Consider the following 19,593-nt stretch of genomic DNA (forward strand, 5'->3'; position numbering starts at 1 on the left):
CTCAGTCCTAGCCTGTTACAGGCTTTCCTGGATGGCATACCCTGCTCCATACCCTGAATCCTCCCACCCAGGGTGAGGGGCTGGGCTGCCTTTCCCTAATAATCCAATTCTTCTGGTTACCTGCCCTCTTTGTACCTTTGGCCCTCCTGGCTGCAGCGTTCTCTTTTCTCCCCTCTCTTTCTTCTCTCCCCTCTTCCCCTTCCTCTTCTCCCTTCCCCTCCCCCTCTCCTAAATGGCCCAGCTCAGTGTCATGTCCACTCTGGACTCTCCCAGAGTCCCTGCCTCTGGCTGTGTTCTCCCTCATGTCTATAATAAACCTTCTCCTTCACCACACCTAGGAGCTGTCGCATTTCTTTCTTTTCCTTTTTATTTCTTTTAGTCATTATTTAGCACCTGAGCCATGTCACTGGCTACAGCATTTAATTTTTACCATGACATAGCAGATGGTTGGAAACGGTGCTCTGAGGAATCACTGTGTTTTCAAAGAGTAGCCAAGGGCCTCTGGTGGGCTGGACAGCGCAGTCACCTACTCAGGACACTGAAGACAGAGCTCTGAGCTGGGGAAGCACTTAACCATGAACAAGCCCTGTACTACATTTTGCCCTGTGGTTTTCAAATTTTTTGAATTGTAAACTGGAAGCTACATTTTTGAGTTTTTTTTTTTTTTTTAATTAAATGAAAAGCATACAACAGACTATACAACAGGAACTAAGTGAACTTGTGGGGTGATAAATCTGGGTTTTTGGTTTTAAAAGTCACAAGATCAGAAAAGAACAACACCAGGTGGTTTCTGGCTTGCTACTGGAGCAGAGGCATGGGAGTGCCAAGGCTTGAAGACAGACTGGATACTGGATAACTTGAGCCTGTGTCTTGAAGAGGGTGGGATGTTCTCTGATTTCCCGTGATGCCCTCTATGTTGCTCTGTCTTATTTCTATCACTGGACTGAGTTGACGCTTGGGGGCAAGGAGAGCGGTGGTCAGGGATTCTAAATTTTTTTTTTCACTGACTGGAATGCAATTGGACCTCAGTAAATTCTGAGTGAAAGAGAAAATTTGCATCATTAAACAAACAAACAAACAAACAAACAAACACCGTTGAAGCCAGGCATGGTGGCGCACGCCTTTAATCCCAGCACTCGGGAGGCAGAGGCAGACGGGTTTCTGAGTTCGAGGCCAGCATGGTCTACAAAGTGAGTCCCCTGACAGCCAGGGCTATACAGAGAAACCCTATGTCGAAAAAACAAAACAAACCAACCAAACAAACAACCTTTGTCTTTTCCTCACAGGCTGTCTGCTTTTCCCAGATATTTTCAGGATGCTCATGCTTCGGCCCTGTTCCGAAGACTTCCCGATGAGAAAGTAAAAGCTTCAAGGAAGCCTCCAGACAGAAGTGAAAAACGTCCCAGAATTCCCTCCAGAGCATCTGCCGTGGAGAGGGACCCTGGATCCGAGTCACCAGGATCTAACTTGGCCATCAGCTTTCTCTACCTTTAAACTACAGCCAAAGGGTTTCCAACCATCTGCCGACCATGACTCTTGCACTATAAACCTAGCTCAGAATCCACAGGAAACACAGCTGATCAGCAAAATGTTTATTATTGGGCTAGCAAGGTGACAGTGTGGGGTCAGGTTGGGTTTGGGCCAACTTTCCATGAGTCCCCTCCCTCCATTGGCTTCTATAGCCTTACTCTCCCTCTAGTGCCTGCCATGGTTGCTTGGTACTTAAGAGGCGTGGGGGGTGGAGCCAGGGAACGCAAAGCAAAGAAATAACCTGGTGTGGTTTTCCCCCCCCGCCCCCTTTACAGGAAGTCCGGGCAGTTCGCTTGATCTGTTGTTGTCATTTTTTCGATGTCGATGCCATTAGAAGTAAGGATATCTTTTAGGTAGGTTATTGTTTCTGGAGGGAGATAAGGATTTCTTCCAAGAATCCAAACAAAATCCACATGGAAGAGCCAGAAGAAGGTGGTGCAGGAGTACACGAGGGCATAGTTTTCATAATCGGTGGCCAGGATCCAGTAGGGTGCCGGTGGCATCACTGAGAACCAGAAGCAACCTCATGAGGAACGACCAGGGCAAGGGAAGCCTACTTTCTAGAGCTCTGGGGACCCAATCTCTAAATCGATGCTGAAACGGGGGTGGGGGTGGGGGAGACACTAAGCACCTCTTCCCCACCCTTCTGCTCCAACTTTCAGGTGGTTGGCTTCTTTTTTTTTTTTTAAAGTATTATTTGTGGGTGCGTAGGCGTGTGCGTGTGTGCGCACACTGGGCGCAGGGACACAAGCTGTGGCATATGTATGGAGGTCAGAGGGCAATATTAGGAGTCCTCTCCAGCTTTAGGTGGGTTCTAGGGTTCAAACTCAGATCCTTAGGCTATCCACAGAGCCACGTCACCAGCCACCTTTTAATCTTGAATAGTGCCTCACTCTATAGCTCGGGTTGACCTAGAACTAGCATCCTTCCTGTCCTAGTCTCCTCAGTGTTGGGATTACAGGTCTGCCCCACCATGTTTGGTATTTAAAAATAACAACCAAACTCCCTGCTGATTGTAGTGTGTGTCAATAGCCAAGACCAGTTTTTATGCCCTCCTCGGGCACACGTGCTCTCATGGTGATGCCCTCTTAGATTCCAGAGAGCCTGCCCCCTCCACTCAAAAATATTAACGGTTCCTGTTCATATTTGCCAGGAATGCCTGAGAAGTTGTGTGATAAAGCAGGATGGGGGTATGTCTAGGTGTCAAGAGGCCAGCTAACTATGTGAAAACCTGGGTCTAGAGGGCCACCCACCAAGGTTCTTCCTACCTTGAGTCTCTTTTTATAAATATGAAAGTAGAGGGGTGAAGAGAAGAAGGTGGACGGAAGCCTGGATAGACAATTGGTGTTGACTTGTCCTTTGGCACTTGGGGTCCTTACATGTCACACACATGCACACACCTGCACACACGCACACGAGTGGAGAGATCATCATGTGTCTACTGTCTGTGAAGTTGGTCACTCTGCATTTGAGTTTTGGGAAAGTGTGTCTCCCACCACCTCGGCAGCATCAAAGGGTCCTAAATCCACCCAGACATAAACATTCCGTCTTTCCCACACATTGTCTGTCTCTCAAGAATAGACTCGCCTGGTGTTTCCTCTTAGCACAGACAACTTCCACGTCTCTCTTTATTGGCAAGTGTCACCCTTGCTGCAGTGCTCATGGAGACTGTGGTGCAAACTCCATTGAGGGGCTTACTTCCATCTTATACTGGAGGCACCTTCCATCTTTCCCACAATCTCCCAAATATCCTAGAAGGTCCCCCCACAACCGTTTAACCTCTCAGTGCTGGTTAGTTTTTGTTTGTTTTTTGTTTTTGTTTTGTTTTTGATAACTTGACACAAGTTAGAATCATCTTGTAAGGAGAGACCCTCGTTTGAGGAACTGCTTCTATCAGATTGGCCTGTGGGCATTTTCTTGATTAATGATGAATGGAGTGTGCTCAGCCCACTGTGGGTGGTGTTACTCCTGGGCAGGTGATCCTGAGTTGTATCAAGAACACCAAGCTGAATGAGTTACAGGTGGCAAGCCAGTAATCGGTGTCCCTGCATCATCTCAACTTCAGTTCCTGCCCTGGCTTCCCTCAAGGATGGACTATAACCTAAAGCTGAACACCCCTACTCCTCCATAGCAACAGAAAGCAAGCCAGAACACCCTGTATTCCCGATGAGCCTCTCAGTCCTCAACTTCCTCAGCAAACAGCTCCTGCCTCTGGTCCCAGGGCTCCTACGGTAGCCTGTGTATGTGATATTTCACATGATGAAGGTACAGCCTCAGTTGCCATGGAGACCCCAGAATCCAAGGGCTAATAGAAACTAAGGCTCATCACTTTCACTCCTATCCCCACGCCTTCCCCATGCATGCCACAGGGAAAATTCTCCCATGAGGGTTCAGAGAGTCAGGCTCCAATGAGCTCAGCACCTATCCATCTTACTCAGGTTCTCTGCAATCCAACTTCCTTGATGGTAAAAATGAGGAGTAAAATAAACACACGCAGAGCCCTTGACACTGCAGGGAGCCTGCCTGGTCTAGCTTCGCAATGCTGGGCAGCTCATTCACCTGAGGGCATTTGCTCACAGTCACAAGTGCGGGAAGAACAGCTTTATCCTTACAGTGGTCCTTTCTCGGTTTGTATGTAAGAACCTCCCCTCTGCCCTTCTCTAGGGACTTGACTGGGTGGGGGCGGGGCTGGGGGTTAGAAGCAGGGAGCTGTTGGCGGGAAGAAGGAAGGTGATTTCTCTTGCAGGCAGTGAGTAACTTTAGTGTCTACCCTATAGCAAGAGAAAACCTCACAGGTCTGAGCTGAATTCTCCGACCTATCTACAGGGCAAACAAAACTACTTTCTCCGCAGCCTGTGTGAATTCCTAAGGTTGCCCCAACCTCAGAGGGCAGTCAGAGAGCAGCAGAGCCAGGCCTCTGAAGAGCCTCCACTCTTGTCTCTGGCCTGTAAGCTTTCCCATAGGCCAATTGTTCTCTTAACTGTCATTTGGGCGCTCCTATGTCCCAGATCAGGCTCTTCTGTGAGCCTTGTCTGCTGAAATGCTAATAAGTTTTCTGGTTCCTCCCCAACTGTTCACATTGGCTCTCAGCTTTCAAGGACACAGCTGGCTCTGTCTCATTGCCCCTCACTGCATCCCTGCGCACACCCCAGTGCCTAGCCCAGGAAAGTACACACAGAAGGTGCACAGAAAATAATTGCACAGAGAATTGAACCTTGATGGCAGGACTCAGATGTGTTTGAACACAGGGCTCCTGCTTTCCATCTGTGTGTCTCTCCCCCGGCACCCCCACCCCAGGCCCCCAGAAGGAACTGGATACCTACACGGGAAGAACTGGACTTCCAGCTTGGCTGGCTCTGAGACGTTGCTCTGTTTGGCTTCACCCTTTACTTGGTTCATGGTTCCATCAGGACTGCAGTGAGTGGGGAAAAAAAAGAGCAAAGAAACAGAGAAGGAAAGGAAACAAAAAAAAGATATGGAAAAGGAAGAGACAATTAATTAAAAACCAAAGATCAATGAAAGCTTTGTGCCCTAAGAGCTGTGGGCGGCTCTTCAAAGGCCAGCCAGATCCGGTCCTTCCCGCTGTGACTGTCTGAGACTCAGCTGGAGAAAGACCTCACCAGTGGACCAGAAGCAGCGGTGGCGATGCTCAGGGCCCGGGTTCTTTGCTAGACCCTTGCATTACAACACTGTTTTTTGGACTGTTTGCCATTTACTTTTCAGGCATTCCAGACATCTTGCGCCTGTGCTTCAAAGAGAGGGAATAAAGCAGAATGGGAAAATTCACAGACACACACATACACACACACACACACACACACAGACACACCCTGCCCCCTCCCCCAAAGTTCATCTTTTTACAGAGAGAGGAAGATAAGGAAACAGAGGAAGGAGGAACTAGACCACTGGAAACAATGCAGAGCCTTGAAGGGGTCTGGAGGCGGGCGCTTCCCATCCCCTGGGTCCCACCTAGGGGACTGAGTTCTAACCCCACCTCCAGTTTGGATAAGGTCCAGGTGAGGGTGGAAGACTTTGAAGCAGAGCAGCTCAGCACAGAGGCGATGAGGAGACCTGGCCACTGTGACTCGGTCTGGCTGTGAAGAACCAGGAATCCTATGACTGGTCTCCCAACACTTAGAGAGATGTTACATGGTGGCCTACAGCAAGTGTGCTGATCTTGGAACTAAGGAAGTTCTCTGACCATTCATGGGGATCTGACCCATTTCAGGCTAACCCACAAAAATCCCATTGTTAGGTCTCAAACCTGGGACAAAAGGCTGAGGTGCCTACTTAACATATCAAAGGGAACTTGGCCTCCAGGTTCTCCCAGCGTCCCTCAGTCTCTATCAGTTCTAGAGTCCTGGCAGGCATACCCTGCCCCTTACCCAAACTTCCCTAGCCCGGGGAGAAGGGCCCTTTCCCCAGCTGCCCTTCCTTATATAATACAGTCATTTTGGTTAACCCACCTCTGGTTCCCTTCTATCTCTTCTCCCTTCCCTCCTTACAGGGCTCAGGCTCATATCCACAATGGACTCTCCTACATGTCTCTATGTCTCTGCCTCTGGCTATGGTCTTCCTTTTATCTACAATAAACTTTCTCCTCCACCATATGCAGGAGCAAGTCTCTCTCTCTCTCTCTCTCTCTCTCTCTCTCTCTCTCTCTCTCTTTCTCTCTCTTTCTCTCTCTTCTCATTTATCCATGAACACAGGACAGGCAAAGCCTCAGAGAAGAGGACAGAGAAGGGATGTGCCTAGACATCAGAATACTACTCTTCCAGAGGTGGCAAAGGAGCTGCCTGCCCATTGGTCCTCAAGCAGGGCAACCATGAGACCAAAGTATGTGTGAGGCAGTCGGGTAGGTTAGTGTTGTATGATTGGCGGTGAGGGAGGCGCTAAAATCCAGTTCCTTAGCAGGTCTCCCCATTTCCCCTCTCCTGGGTTCAAATCTAGGCTTCATGCTGTATCAGTTATATGGCCCTTGAACAAGCTGCTTAACCTCTTTGTCCATACCAACGTTTTCTCGCCCATGAGGTTTATAATAGTATCTACTTTTGCTACATCATGGGGATTAGGTAAATACATTTTCAGGGAGGCCCAAGTACAGGGGTAGCGAGTGCCTTGCATATAGGAATTACTTAGATGCGGTCGTTGGTGCTGCAAGCTTTGTTGGTAGAGGCTAAGCAAGTAGGACCTCATCCTGAGTCTAAGTCTGTTCTCCAGAGTGTACAGATATGGATCGACTGCCAATGTACCTAGTGACAGAAGTGCGAACTTCCAAAAGAGATCCTGTTGACATAAGCTAGAGAGTACATGTATCTGTTCGGGTACCTGATGCTTGCTTAGCCAAAAAAAAAAAAAAAGAGAGAAGGTGACTGGGCCTGGCAATGTGTTTCATTTGGTAGAGACTTGCTTAGTATGCAAAAAAGCTCTGGGTTCAACCATCAGTACTACACAACAAGGCAGGGTGGTGCACATTTGTCATCCGGGCACTGAGGAGGATCAGAAATTCCAGGACCGCCAGGAAGTGGTGGCGCACACCTTTAATCCCAGCACTTGGGAGGCAAAGGCAGGGGGATTTCTGAGTTCGAGGCCAGCCTGGTCTATAGAGTGAGTTCCAGGACCACCAGGGCTACAGAGAAACCCTGTCTCAAAAAAACAAAAACAAACAAACAAACAAAAGAAATCCCAGGACCTTGGCTATACAGTATGTTGGAAGCCAGCCTGGGCTACACACGATCCTGTCTCAAAATAAGAAAAGAAGGGGGGCTGGTGAGATGGCTCAGCGGGTAAGAGCACCCGACTGCTCTTCTGAAGGTCCTGAGTTCAAGTCCCAGCAACCACATGGTGGCTCACAACCATCCTTAAGGAGATCTGACTGGTGTGTCTGAAGACAGCTGCAGTGTACTTACATATAATAAATAAATAAATATTTAAAAAAAAAAAAAAAGAAAAAAGAAAAGAAGGGGGCGGGGTTCCTAACAGGGAAGCTGGCTGGAGGTGAACAAATTGCCACGGGACAGGTTGAGCCCCCAGTTCACAGAAGTATTTGGCAAAACTTGATGCTCTCTGTGAGTAGATGGACAGAAAGGGTTTCTCTCTCAGTTTAGAGGCCAGGCTACAAGAGTCTCCATCTTAGAAAGAGAGCAGGGGCGCTGACTGGTATTCTCGACTCGCTATTGCCTCTCTCAGTGTCTGGTATTCAGTAGGTGCTCAGCAGTGGTTAAAGGGAACACATGCATCCGGATCATCCTGCCTAGTTTGAGTAGCTCACACCCTCTCCGTGCCCCTGCCTGCTGGGAGCACAAAACAAGGCCATCCGGGCAGGCATGCGCACTCACCTCAGCTCCTTGTTTAGCACTTCGATGTTTCCGTTCTCCATCAGCGAGTAGTTGGCTTGAATGCAGTTTCCTTTCTCAAAGCTCGCTGGGATCTTCTCAATTTCGTACCATCTTCCAAGATACTGCACAGACAACAACAAGCAGAGGCAAAACCCAAGGGCTCTCTAGGGACCTTGCTGACTCGTCTCCATTGTTGCCTTAGAAGCAGAGCCCTTTCCAGGGGAAACCAGGCCAAATGGACTGCAGCATCATTCCCAGACAACTAGGCAAGATACTGTTTCAAATGAGAATAAATGATGCGGATGTGCGGGCAATGATTGTATGTCACGTTCTATTCCTAAGGGGCTCGTTATTTGGATATGTTCTCAGAGTTCTCTTTAGTCAGAACTCGTGTGAAATTCCAGCCTCTGTGAAAGGAAAGGTTTGTGTGGTCGATGGAGAATACCTTCTCCCTCCAACAGCTGATAACTCTACGGGGCATTTTGACTTTTGTGTAACTCAGACATGCTGACTGTGGGGCACTTCTGTTTGGAGTTAGTTACTGTACCAATCCATAACCTCCGCAGAGGGCAGTTTGGAAATATTGAGCAAAACTAAAAATACACGTTCTCTTAGGCCAGCAATTTGATTTCTGGGAATGTTCTCCTGTTGTAAAGAAATGGTGTGTAAGTATAAGGTTATTTGTTGCAGGTCTGTCTGTAACAATAAAAGGCAGGAAACAATCTAGAGAGGAGTTGGGGAAATACATGATAGTGTATCTCTCTGATGACATCTTATACACCTCCTGTTAAAAAGTTATATGCAATTATCTCAAAGGTTATCTAAAGAATAAAGAACATTAATAGTGTCAGGGGTTGAATTAGGGGTGGAGAGGCTGTCTCTGTCTTGAACTCTGTTGCCTGCCTTTGGCTCCCTTTCCCTAGCTGAGATGCCTTGTCTGGCCTCAGTGATGAGACTTGATGTGCCAGGGTAGGTTGGTGGTGGGTACTCTCCCTTCTCCTTAGAGAGGGGGAGGGAGGAAAAGGAGAAAGAAGGCAGGACGGGACAGAGAGGAAGGAGAGGGGCTGTGATTGGGATGTAAAGTAAATAAATTAAAAAAAAATTTTTTTTAAAGAATAAAGAGCAGCCAGGCAGTGGTGGTACACGCCTTTAATCCCAGCACTTGGGAGGCAGAGGCAGGCGGATCTCTGAGTTTGAGGCCAGCTTGGTCTACAGAGTGAGTTCCAGGACAGCCAGGGCTACACAGAGAAACCCTGTCTTGGGGGAAAAAAAAAAGAATAAAGAGCAAAGAGTCAGGTCTGAAGTGAGATATATGCTTAAGCTGCCTTTGATGTAACAAGGAAAAGCTTATTGTATGGGCTTTCTGTTGCTACTGTGATGAGCCATAAGCTTTAACCAGCATAGATTTATTAATTTATGGTTTTATATGTCAGCCTCTGATCCTAACGTCACGAGGCTAAAACTGAAATTTGGGCTTCCTCCCTTCCCAGAGGCTCTGAGGGAGAGTGGGTGTCTCTGTTTCCTTGTGTTACACAGGCCACCTGCTTTCTGGACCCGAGAGTTCTCCATATTTAAGGTCATCTAACGCCAAGCAGACCCTTGGCAACACCTCCACTGCACCTCTCTGACTCTCATTCCTTCATCAAACCTCTCTCTCTGACCACAGCTTGGAAAGATTTTCTGTTTCTAACAATTTTTTTATGTGATTAAGTTGGATCCACTTGGATAACCAGGCTAATCTGGCCATCTCAGGTCACCTCTATAGAATCCCTTTATTCTTTGGAAGGTCGTATGTTCACAGGTTAGAAAACAGGCCATGGACATCTGGAAGCTTTTATTTTGGCTATCACAGTCTTATATGTGTATACATTGTCTAAAAAAAGATATACAGTATGTTGTTTTTACTGGCCGCTCCTGGGATAGGAAACTAGGGAGACTAAAGGAAACTTCACTGAATGCTCTGTTGGACCTGTGGGGTTTGGGATTTGTCTGCCCCACCCCCACTCTGCATGGTTCTAGGGATGGAACAAAGACTTTACGCTAGGCAGATATGCTGTCACTGAGCTATGCTATCACTGAGCTATGTGCATAGGTTTTGTTTTGTTTTGTTTTTGTTGTTTTGGCTTTTTTTTTTTTTGCACCATCAGCATTTTAAACTATGTGAGTGTATCTCCCTAGTCAAAATATTAATTATGTTTGTTTTACAGATTTGAAAATCTGTCACCCAACAGAGCAAGTAAAGCAAGCATTTACTGCCAAACCCTCAGAAGCATCCTGAAAGTGACAGTACCGTTTCTGTCACGTGACTGCCCAAGCACACACCCACATCTTTGACCACCCTGTCCCCATCCTTTCAGTAAGCTCCAACTGTCACTTAAAAACACTGAAACTTAGCAGAGGCCTCGAAACCCAAAACTTGGGATGTGCACAAAGCAGGAAAATCAGGAATTCAAGTCAGCATTAGACACATAGACAGTTCAAGGCCAACCTGGGCTACATAGAGAACCTGCCTCAGAAGAAAACAAAACAAAAAACTGACAACAACAACAACAAAATCAAATGTGACCTTCATTGAAAGTACCAAAGACTGAGGCTAACAGGTTTCGTAGGCATGCTCAGAAAAATTTCTGTCTTATAATATGTTTAGAAGAGTTCTTAACTATTCATGGGACCTTAGTGATCCACAGTTAGCAAGAAGTATGACTTTCCAGAAACGAGGAAACTCAGAGGTGAGAGGGTGGCCTGCTCTGTTTCCTCACGATCCCATGTTCCTCTGTAAATCTCTCTTAGTGAAGCCTCTATAGGAGGACAACTCAATGTCTAAAGAAGAAAACTGGAAAAGAGGCCAATTCACTTTTATTTGTAGATGATATTATATTCTTCCATACAGAAAGTCCTAAGGAACTGTTTTTGAGTTGCTTTGAGCTGATTGTCTTGCCTTCACTTGCCCTTATCTAATGGTAGAGATGTGTCTGGCCACGATTAGTTTATTTGGTAACAGGAATCAAACCTGATTTTGTGCACTGTATGTAAGCATTCTACCAACTGAACTATAAATTCAGCCTTCCTAAGGGATCTTAACACACACACACATTGAAATAATGTTCTGCAAATTTAAAAGATGCAAGATCAATATACAAAAGTATTTCTATACATGTGAGGAAAAAATCTGCCAATAAAATTAAGAAATTCCATTAATAATAACATAAAAAGAATAAAAATAATTAGTAACAAATTTGGCTAAAGACATGTAGAAACATTTTGAAAACTAAAAAATATTGGTAAGACAAGAAGGTAAACAGAAAGTAAATAGATAGTTTCTACTTCTGGACAAGAAGGGTTAAGATGGCAATATCCTTCAATTTTTCTTTATATTCTCTGCAGAAATGGACAAACTGATCATAAAATTCATAGGAAAATGCAAGGAACACAGAAGAGTTAGAAGAATAAAGCTGAAGGACTCCTACATTTTGATTCAAACCTGTGGTGATTTGAATACGCTTGTCCCAGGGAGTGGCACTATTAGGAGTTGTGGCCTTGAAGTAGGTGTGGCCTTGTTGGAGGAAGTGTGTCACTGTGGGGGTAGGCTTTGAAACCCTCCGCCTAGCTACCTGAAAGACAGTAGTCTTCTCTTGGCTGCCTTAGGAACAAGATATTGATCTCTTAAATCCCCAGCACCATGCCTGTCTGGATGCTGCCATGCTTTCCACCATGATGATAATGGACTGAACCTCAGAACCTGTAAGCCAGCCCCAATTCAGTGTTGTCCTTTATAAGAGTTGTCTTGGTCATAGTGTCTCTTTAAAGCAATGGAAACCCTAAGATTAAAAACTTGGGACAAATTTGTAGTAATCAAAGCTGAAATTATGTATAGACATATTAATATAATAGAATTGGAATATTGAAAATAAAACCCCATGATCATGGTCAATTGATTTTCACTATGGATATCAAGACTACCATCAGACAATCGATCTTTTAAACAAATGATGCTGGGACAACTGAAAAGTCACATTTAAATGGAGTTGGATCCTTCTAGGACACAATCTTTAACTTAAAATGAATGTTCTGAGAACAGATATGTGTAAATCATTACTGTCTTAGATTAGGCTCTGGATCTCTAGGTATGAGACTGTTATCTACTACACTAGTGAGATATTTACTCATCGCGTACTTAAGTTTGTATGCCTGACACCAGAAGAACAAGCAACATCAGAAAACATGGACAACTTAGACTTGATCAGTATTTAAAACACAAAAACAAAAAATAACTTCATGTTTCAAAGGGTATATCTCTAAAGGAAAAAAATTCCACCAAATGAGAGAAAATAGTTTAAAATATGTGAGAAGAGATTTGTATCTAGCTTAGAGGAAGAACATGTGGGTATCAATAATTAAAAGATAAACAACCCATTTTCTTAAAGGCAAAGATTTGAATGGGAGATTTACACATGGCTCACAAGCGTGAGAAAAGACATTCAACACCAGGAGCCATTAGGAAATGGAGATGATGTCATTTACCATCACCATGAAGCCTGCAATAAAAGAAAACATGGTAACAACCGCTAGAGGAGATGCAGAGAAATTAGAGTCAGGGGCTGTTTGTAAGACTTCAGAGTGGCTCAGCAGTTAAGAGCACTGGCTGCTCTTCCAGAGATCCTGAATTCAATTCCCAGCAACTGCATGGTGGCTCACAACCATCTGTAGTGGTATCTGATTCCTATTTTTGACACACATGAAGACAGACCCTCAGTCACAAAAGGCCAATATTGTGTATTTCATGGACAAATTCATATTGACAGAAAGTAAAATTTTGGATTAGAGTCTAGGCCATCCCTAGCCGTAGAGCTGCTGAGTTCTGACATCTAATAGCTGTCCCTTTCTGCTAACACCTTTGCCTGATTCCAGGAAGACACATCATTTATGGGGAGCTGGTTATATTGTAGGTAACAAGAAAGCACCCCTGGGGGACTTCTGGCTTTTCCTAGGTCCTGTCTTGAGCTCTCTGTATTGATAGGAAGCCTAGTTTTGAACCCTATGTGCATGTTCTAGCTATGTCACCTGAGGGACACCCAGTTTCTGTCTCTGTGGGACAACAGTAGTGAATCAGCCATGGTTAATGCCCTACCCACATCCTCCTTCCCCCTCATCTCCCCATAGCTGTGGAGGTGTTCTGGTTTGGATGTGAAGCTTGGTCCTGATGCGACCAGAGTTCAGAGGTGGGACTTTAAAGAAGTAATTGGCTTCTGAGGGCTCTGACCTAATCAATAGATGAATCCCTTGATGGATTCACAATATGATATATTGAGAGGTGGTGAAAATATGAGGGTCTAGTTAGGGAAAGCAGGCCAGTGAAAACATGCGTGGGAGAGATATATCGTTACATGATCTCGCTTCTCCCTCTCCACTCACTGGCTATCTTTAGCTAAGCCGCCTTCTGTGCCGTACATCTTAAGATGTTCTGCCTCCCCATCAGCCTGTGAACCATATGAACCCTGGACTGAAGGCACTGAAACCAGGGGCCGGAATAGATCTCCCCTCTTTCAAGTTGTCTCTTTCAGGCATTTGTCACAGCGATGAAAAGTCTGAGCAGTGCAGGTGGAGAGACTGTTAGTAGGCTTGTGGTTTCTTCTTGAGATAATAAAAATGTTCTAAAACTGATTTAATGATGGTTGCATAACAGTGAATATATTAAAAATCCTTGAAATAAAAGAATCTTTTTGAACAAGCCAGTAATATGATATATAAACTAATCTCAATAATTTTTTTATTCTGTTTTAGGGCTGGAGAGACGGGCTCTGCAGTTAAGAGTGCTTGCTGCTTTGGAAGAGGACTAGAGTTGGAGTCCCAGAATATATATTGGACAGCTTACAGCTACTTGTAACTGCAGCTCTGGAAGACCCAACACTCTCCCCCTGGGCACCTATGCACATGTGCACACAGACACAGACACATATTAAAGAAAACAATCTTCTTCAGTCCCCAAAGGACTTCTTTAAGTGCAGATTCCAGTTGTAATTTCCAAGATATTTCGGAATTTTTACTTCTAAATTAAAATCTAAATCAAATTTCCCACTCATGAAGTTATTGTTTGTTTGGTAAGTTGGTTGATTGTTGGTTTGTGATTTTCCCTTGCTTACTCAACTAAAGGGAATCCTTTAAACATTAATGAAGAACGTCAGTGCAGGCCGTAGTGTGTGGCTTCTCCTTCCTCCCCTGGGGCACTGCCCACCCTCTTTCCACCCTTCTCTAAGAGTCCCTAAGCTCTCTCCTCTCTGCTTTGCCTAACCCACCCTCTAACATCCCTGACGCTCACTCTAAAGTTCCAGTGATTGATAATTTCAGTGTTTTTCAAACCAACTGTGCTGCTTCCTAAAAGCAATTAAAACCTTTAGAGGAGAATGGGCCCTGGGATTAGAGTCCAGGCCATCCCTAGCCGTAGAGCTGCTGAGTTCTGACATCTAATAGCTGTCCCTTTCTGCTGCCATCTTTGCCTGATTCCAGGAAGACACATCATTTATGGGGAGCTGGTTATATTGTAGGTAACAAGAAAGCACCCCTGGGGGACTTCTGGCTTTTCCTAGGTCCTGTCTTGAGCGCTCTGTATTGATAGGAAGCCTAGTTTTGAACCCTATGTTCATGTTCTAGCTATGTCACCTGAGGGACACCCAGCTTCTGTCTCTGTGGGACAATAGTAGTGAATCAGCCCCTACTCACACCCCCAGTCACTCTCATCTCCCCATAGCTGTAGGAGGCCATTCCCAGACACTGACAGCTCTTATCACCCTGTGCTCTCCCCTACCAGGGCCATGGGAGCTCTCATGGCCTGTTGGCATCCATCTATGGGACAAGCTGAGGCACCAAAGACTTCCCTTACTCCCTTTCAAGCCTCACAGACTGATTCAGGGAAAACCGAACGTAAGATAAAAAACGCTGTCCCTGTTGGGAGCAAAGGTCCTTGAACTCACAGATAGCACTAGGGTAGCTGGGAATTTTAAACACCCAGGGTTGTCTCTTCAAGGGAAGAGATGTATAACCTGTTTCCTACCCAGAAGGCTGGGAATGGAAGTGGCTGATTGCCCAGGTAACCCTGTGCTATCTGTAGAGCCAAGCTATAACTCGCTTCTCCCAAGCTCCCACAACCAAGACTGGAAGGAATTAGTAGCTGACCTCTATGCTATCTGTATGACCAAGACCACCCCAGATTCTCCCCTAGGCCCTTATGAAAACACATGTAGCCTAGCCACAGAACCCACCTTTATGGAAGAAGTGACATGTGCTTTGAGAGAGCTTCAGTGTCATTATGCCCCCATGTACACAGGGGATTGTGTTACACCAAAAAAATCCCCCCCAAAATTATGCCGTATTTAGATATGCCTAAATTAAACTGCCTAGTGTCAGACTCTAGAAGTTTGCAGGAGCTACTGAGTCACATAGTACTGGACTTTCTTCTCACCTCATGCAGCTGTTTCTCAGCTGTCCCTGATGCCTGCAGAGACCCCTGCACTTCCCCGAGTGGGAAGAGATTTGCTTTGGAGATTCAAAAAGAATAAATCGAACCTCTTAGCATGCTCAAAACACAGGGGGCGTTTGAGTTACCTCACCTTTTTCACGTCAAAATTCTCTTGCACAGGAGGAGACGGGCATTTCCCAAGATGGAAATTTTGTCCTTTGGCTGTGGTGAAGAGACCCGCCAGCGTGGCCAGGAACATCAGCATGGTCACCATCTTGGGGTGGGGTGGCTGCAGGAGAGGCCTGGGGAGAAAATGCAAATGGCGGTGTCTGGGTCTCCGGATGACACAGTGACTGACGACACACAGTGATGGAGAGCCCTTATGGACTATGTTATTCAGTTGGAATTCTCCTCAGCACCGAGGAGCTGCATCCGGCAGCCGCTGCCAGCCTGGCTGCCCAGCAGCTGTAAGGCCATCGCCTCAGAGCCTTGATACCTCTTTTCAAGCATCTCTTGTTGGATTAGCTTCCTTCATGGATCCACCCCCTCCCCTGCCCCATTGCATATTTCTCCAGAGTGGGAATCCTGTCTGATTCTCCTCAGAACCATCCCTTGGAAATGCCAGGCTCAGGAGAGACTGGTTTCTGGAATAAAAGTAGTCTGTATGTGGGGAATAGGCAAAGAGGGGCACTGAAAAGTCAAAAGGTTCGTGAATGGAAAAATGGTGTCCATCAGGGAAGGCTCCCCAGAGCCTCACATTTTATCCTTGCCATTGTCTTACTGGGCTGTCCGCCATTGTCTTATTGTCAGGCCAAGCCAAGCAGCATAAGGTGGGGTGGGGGAGGAGGGACCCAAGCGTTGTTCAGCTAGAGTTCCAACTCTGGCTCTGTCACCTACTAAGTGTAACTGTGCAAAGTGGGCTGTTGCTCCTTAGCCTATAAAGTAGGACTAAGAGTCATGCCTATCTCATGAATCTTTGTGAAAATGAAGCAGGATAAAATAGAGGCAGAGGTGCTGGTGAAGGGGGCTACTAGGGAGGCCTAGGTGGGACGACACTGGAGTCCACCAATTCCAGACCAGCTCCAGTGACATAAGAAGACACCCCCGCCAAAAAAGAGAGAAAACAGGAATGTTCAGAGTAGCATCTGACACCGAGCTCAGTAAATATTAGATTTTTGTTTGTTTGTTTATTTTGTCTCACCATTAGTCCTGGCTAGACAACATGCTTTGTAGACTGAAGTGGTCTTGAACTCACAGCGATCTTCCTGTCTCTGCCTCCCGTGTGCTGGGAATTAAAGACACATGCTACCTTGCCCAGCTAAACATTAGCATTGCTATTTTGAAAAGCAGAATCAGGATTGCATTTCCCAAATGTTTTCCCCGTTTGCTGAGGGTGCTTTGCATAGAGGATGTGCATTTAACTGGAGAAGAGCGGTCAGCTGATGTGTAGGTCCAACTTTATTTCCATACACAAGTCCTCTGGTGGCCACAACCCTGGGGAGGGGAGTGGACAGGGGAGTGAGATGGCGGTCAGTCAGTTCAGGCTATGGATGGAGACCTTGGGCTCCTCTCTGCCTTTCTCCCTGACTTGCCTTCCCTCTGTTCCCCTTTTGTGCCTCCTTGCCTCTCACCGCACATGAGCTATTTCCAGCTCGCTGCCTTTCTGCCTGTGATGACTGAGTCAATGCAAGCAAAGTGTTCTCAGATCTGAGCATTTCAAAGGATGTGTCATAACAGGAACAATTATAACCACTTTATTATGAGTCTCTGAACCTCCAAATAACTTTAATAATCAATAGCCTTTTCTTCCTGAAGGTTTTGTTGCCTGGTTTTCAACAAGAACAGTTATGTAAGGAGCGAGAGCTGCCAGCTGGGGCGGGTTGGGGAGGGGGTGGCTGCTGAAGTTCTCTGGAGCAAATCTGTGGTGGGACCACCATCTTTAGTCCTAGAGGCCTCCTTCCTTCCATCATCATATAAACAACACCTGTCTTTTGACATTTTGGAAGGTGGAGTGTTTGTAGAAGCTTCGCCTAAACTCATAAAAACTTTGCACCCATTTTCAAGGGCTCTTGGAATCTCTGTAGCTCTACCCAACAGGCCTAAGCCAATAGCCTTTCCCACACACTGAACTTTAAAGGGTGGGTGGCATAGAGTATATGCATTCTACTGCATTTCAGAAATGGGCAGGACCATAAAGGTCATCTATTCAGCTCTCCCTCAAGCTCCTGCCAGGTGTGCAGATGGAGAAACTGAGGCCTGGAAGGGAACTGGACTATGACAGGGCCAGCTGTCCACCCAGAGCCTCTCTGCCATGTTCCCACCTGCATCCATCTTGGTGCCTTTCAGAAAATGCCTGCCTGTGAGACCTGGTGAGCTCTGTCTCACCATGCACCAGCGACAACCAGTCAGCCCATGTCTAACTCCGACAAACGTCTCATTACAAGATGTTCTCATGTGAGCTGAAGCACACCCTTGGGCTCTGTGGGAGGATTCAGAACAAGGCTAACTCCCCTTGCCTGCATGGCTTCCAGAGACACCGTCTGGATGCTTTGAGTTTTCTTCCTATAGCTGAAAGTCCTTCAGAGGGGAGCATGTTTTCCATGTTCTGTCCAATTGGATTCACTTAACACTCACTGACAGAACATGCTATTGATGTATATGTACAACTCTGAGAAAAAGATAGGTGCTTTAGGACATATCATTTCCTATCTTCTAATATCATAGGAAGATCATCGAGGTGAATTTACTTTTCAAAAAATAAGCTTAACTATAATTTTAACTAACTACCAAATAACTTAAAGGTAATTCTTCCAAAACTGGTGCATCCTGGACCAGGCACTACCTGAATTGCAGGCACACTGAGGGTCAAGCACACTGGGCTTCTCCTTGGGAAGTGCTGGTCTGAGTACCTATTGTGTGCACTGCATCGGAGCTCACATCTGGAAGCCACCTGTGCTGAAATTGACCCTGTTCTCTGTTAAGGTCTCCAAGAGCACGTGTGTCACTTTAGCTACAGTCCCTAAGCTCAAGAATATTAAGCAGATGTCCCATGGCAAAGCAAAATGTTTGCATGGGTGAATAGATTTTAAAAGCAAACAAATACATGTAGCCTTTGAATGAACAGGAACCATATCCTTTTAATTTCTTTCTTTTTTTCTACATGGTCCTCTGTCCTCAAGCCTGCTATCTAGTTCAGGCTGTCCTACAGTGGGGATCTCTGCTTCTCCAGTGCCAGGGTTAAAGGATTACACCACTAGGCTAAGCCAAACACGTATGCTAAACAAAACCGTTTTGTGTCCAGCTGTTCAGTACTCTAATCACACAAATAATTCCAGTTTTTGGTTGATCTTACTGCCAGGTGCAGTTGAGTCACACTAGAAAACTCATCTGGTGCTGTCTTGCCACACAGGCAATGTTCTCATGGTCTCCTTTTGATAGGGGGGAGGGGTGTGGAGCAGAAGCAGCCATCAGGGCAAGCATAGGCTTAGCCACCCCCTCCACCTAATCACCTGAAAACGGGTTCCAATAACACTTACCTTAGAAGTCTGAGGAAAATGAGATGGAGCCTGTAAAAGCCTTCAGTTGGTGCTCACTGTCAGTTTCTAACTGAAATGAAGACAGTGGGAATCAGGGTGGTCTCTGCTTTACCCATCGGTTACCCCAAGTGCAAGCTCCAACTATGAACGTACCTCTCAGATCAGATGACTGAAGTTTCCACCCAGAATCCTCCAAGTGAGGTGTGTGGCTTCTCCCAAGTCACTTTATAGGCTCCCATCAGGCCCTTGCCCTTTGATAGTCAGGCATGCCACACCCACCACAGCTTGGGGGAAACTGGCCTCAAAGCTGAGCTCTGTGTGGGGCACAAAGATGGGATGCTGTGTCTGTCCCCTCACTTAGTTTCCTTCACAGCTGCTCCCTGAGGAAGAAACAATGAGATATTGTTTGTGCATGAGAGAGAGAGAGCGAGAGCGAGAGAGAAAGACGAAGTTGCATTTTTGTTCAAAACATCTTTTATTTTTTTTCACTTTGTGGATTTTCCACTTAATTTTTTTTTTTTTCCTCTCAGAATGCTCTTGTAAGTTCCAGCAAGAAGGGCTGTACCATGCTTCCAAACATCTGGTATTTATTTTTTTTCATTTTTGTGTAAATGAAAAACCAACAGTTTCATTTCCCCGAGGTGGAACAGGAACACTGCACCCCATGTAGTCCTGGCCAGGAATGTGAGGATCAGAATTATGAGATGCAGGGCGGGCCCCTGCTTCAGTGAGCTTC

At 46.0% G+C, this 19,593-nt stretch overlaps 1 protein-coding gene across 3 annotated transcripts; it reads right to left on the reverse strand.

The window, feature by feature from the left end:
- Positions 1-650: 650 nt before the first annotated feature.
- Positions 651-19,267, reverse strand: Apod (apolipoprotein D). 3 transcript variants are annotated; one of them, NM_001301353.1, is made up of 6 exons: positions 19,011-19,267; positions 18,858-18,923; positions 15,473-15,623; positions 7,869-7,990; positions 4,854-4,942; positions 651-2,035 (listed from the first exon to the last, which is right to left on the reverse strand). In NM_001301353.1, the coding sequence occupies exons 3-6, from the start codon at positions 15,593-15,595 to the stop codon at positions 1,800-1,802; spliced, it is 570 nt and encodes a 189-aa protein (NP_001288282.1). In that variant the 5' UTR covers positions 15,596-15,623; positions 18,858-18,923; positions 19,011-19,267; the 3' UTR covers positions 651-1,799. The 3 variants fall into 3 exon arrangements, with proteins under 3 accessions (NP_001288282.1, NP_031496.2, NP_001288283.1); NM_007470.4 differs by having other exon boundaries at positions 18,858-18,927; NM_001301354.1 differs by lacking the exon at positions 18,858-18,923.
- Between the last annotated feature and the right edge of the window lie 326 nt (positions 19,268-19,593).

This window comes from Mus musculus, chromosome 16 (genome assembly GCF_000001635.26).
Source record: "Mus musculus strain C57BL/6J chromosome 16, GRCm38.p6 C57BL/6J".
NCBI lineage: Eukaryota > Metazoa > Chordata > Mammalia > Rodentia > Muridae > Mus > Mus musculus.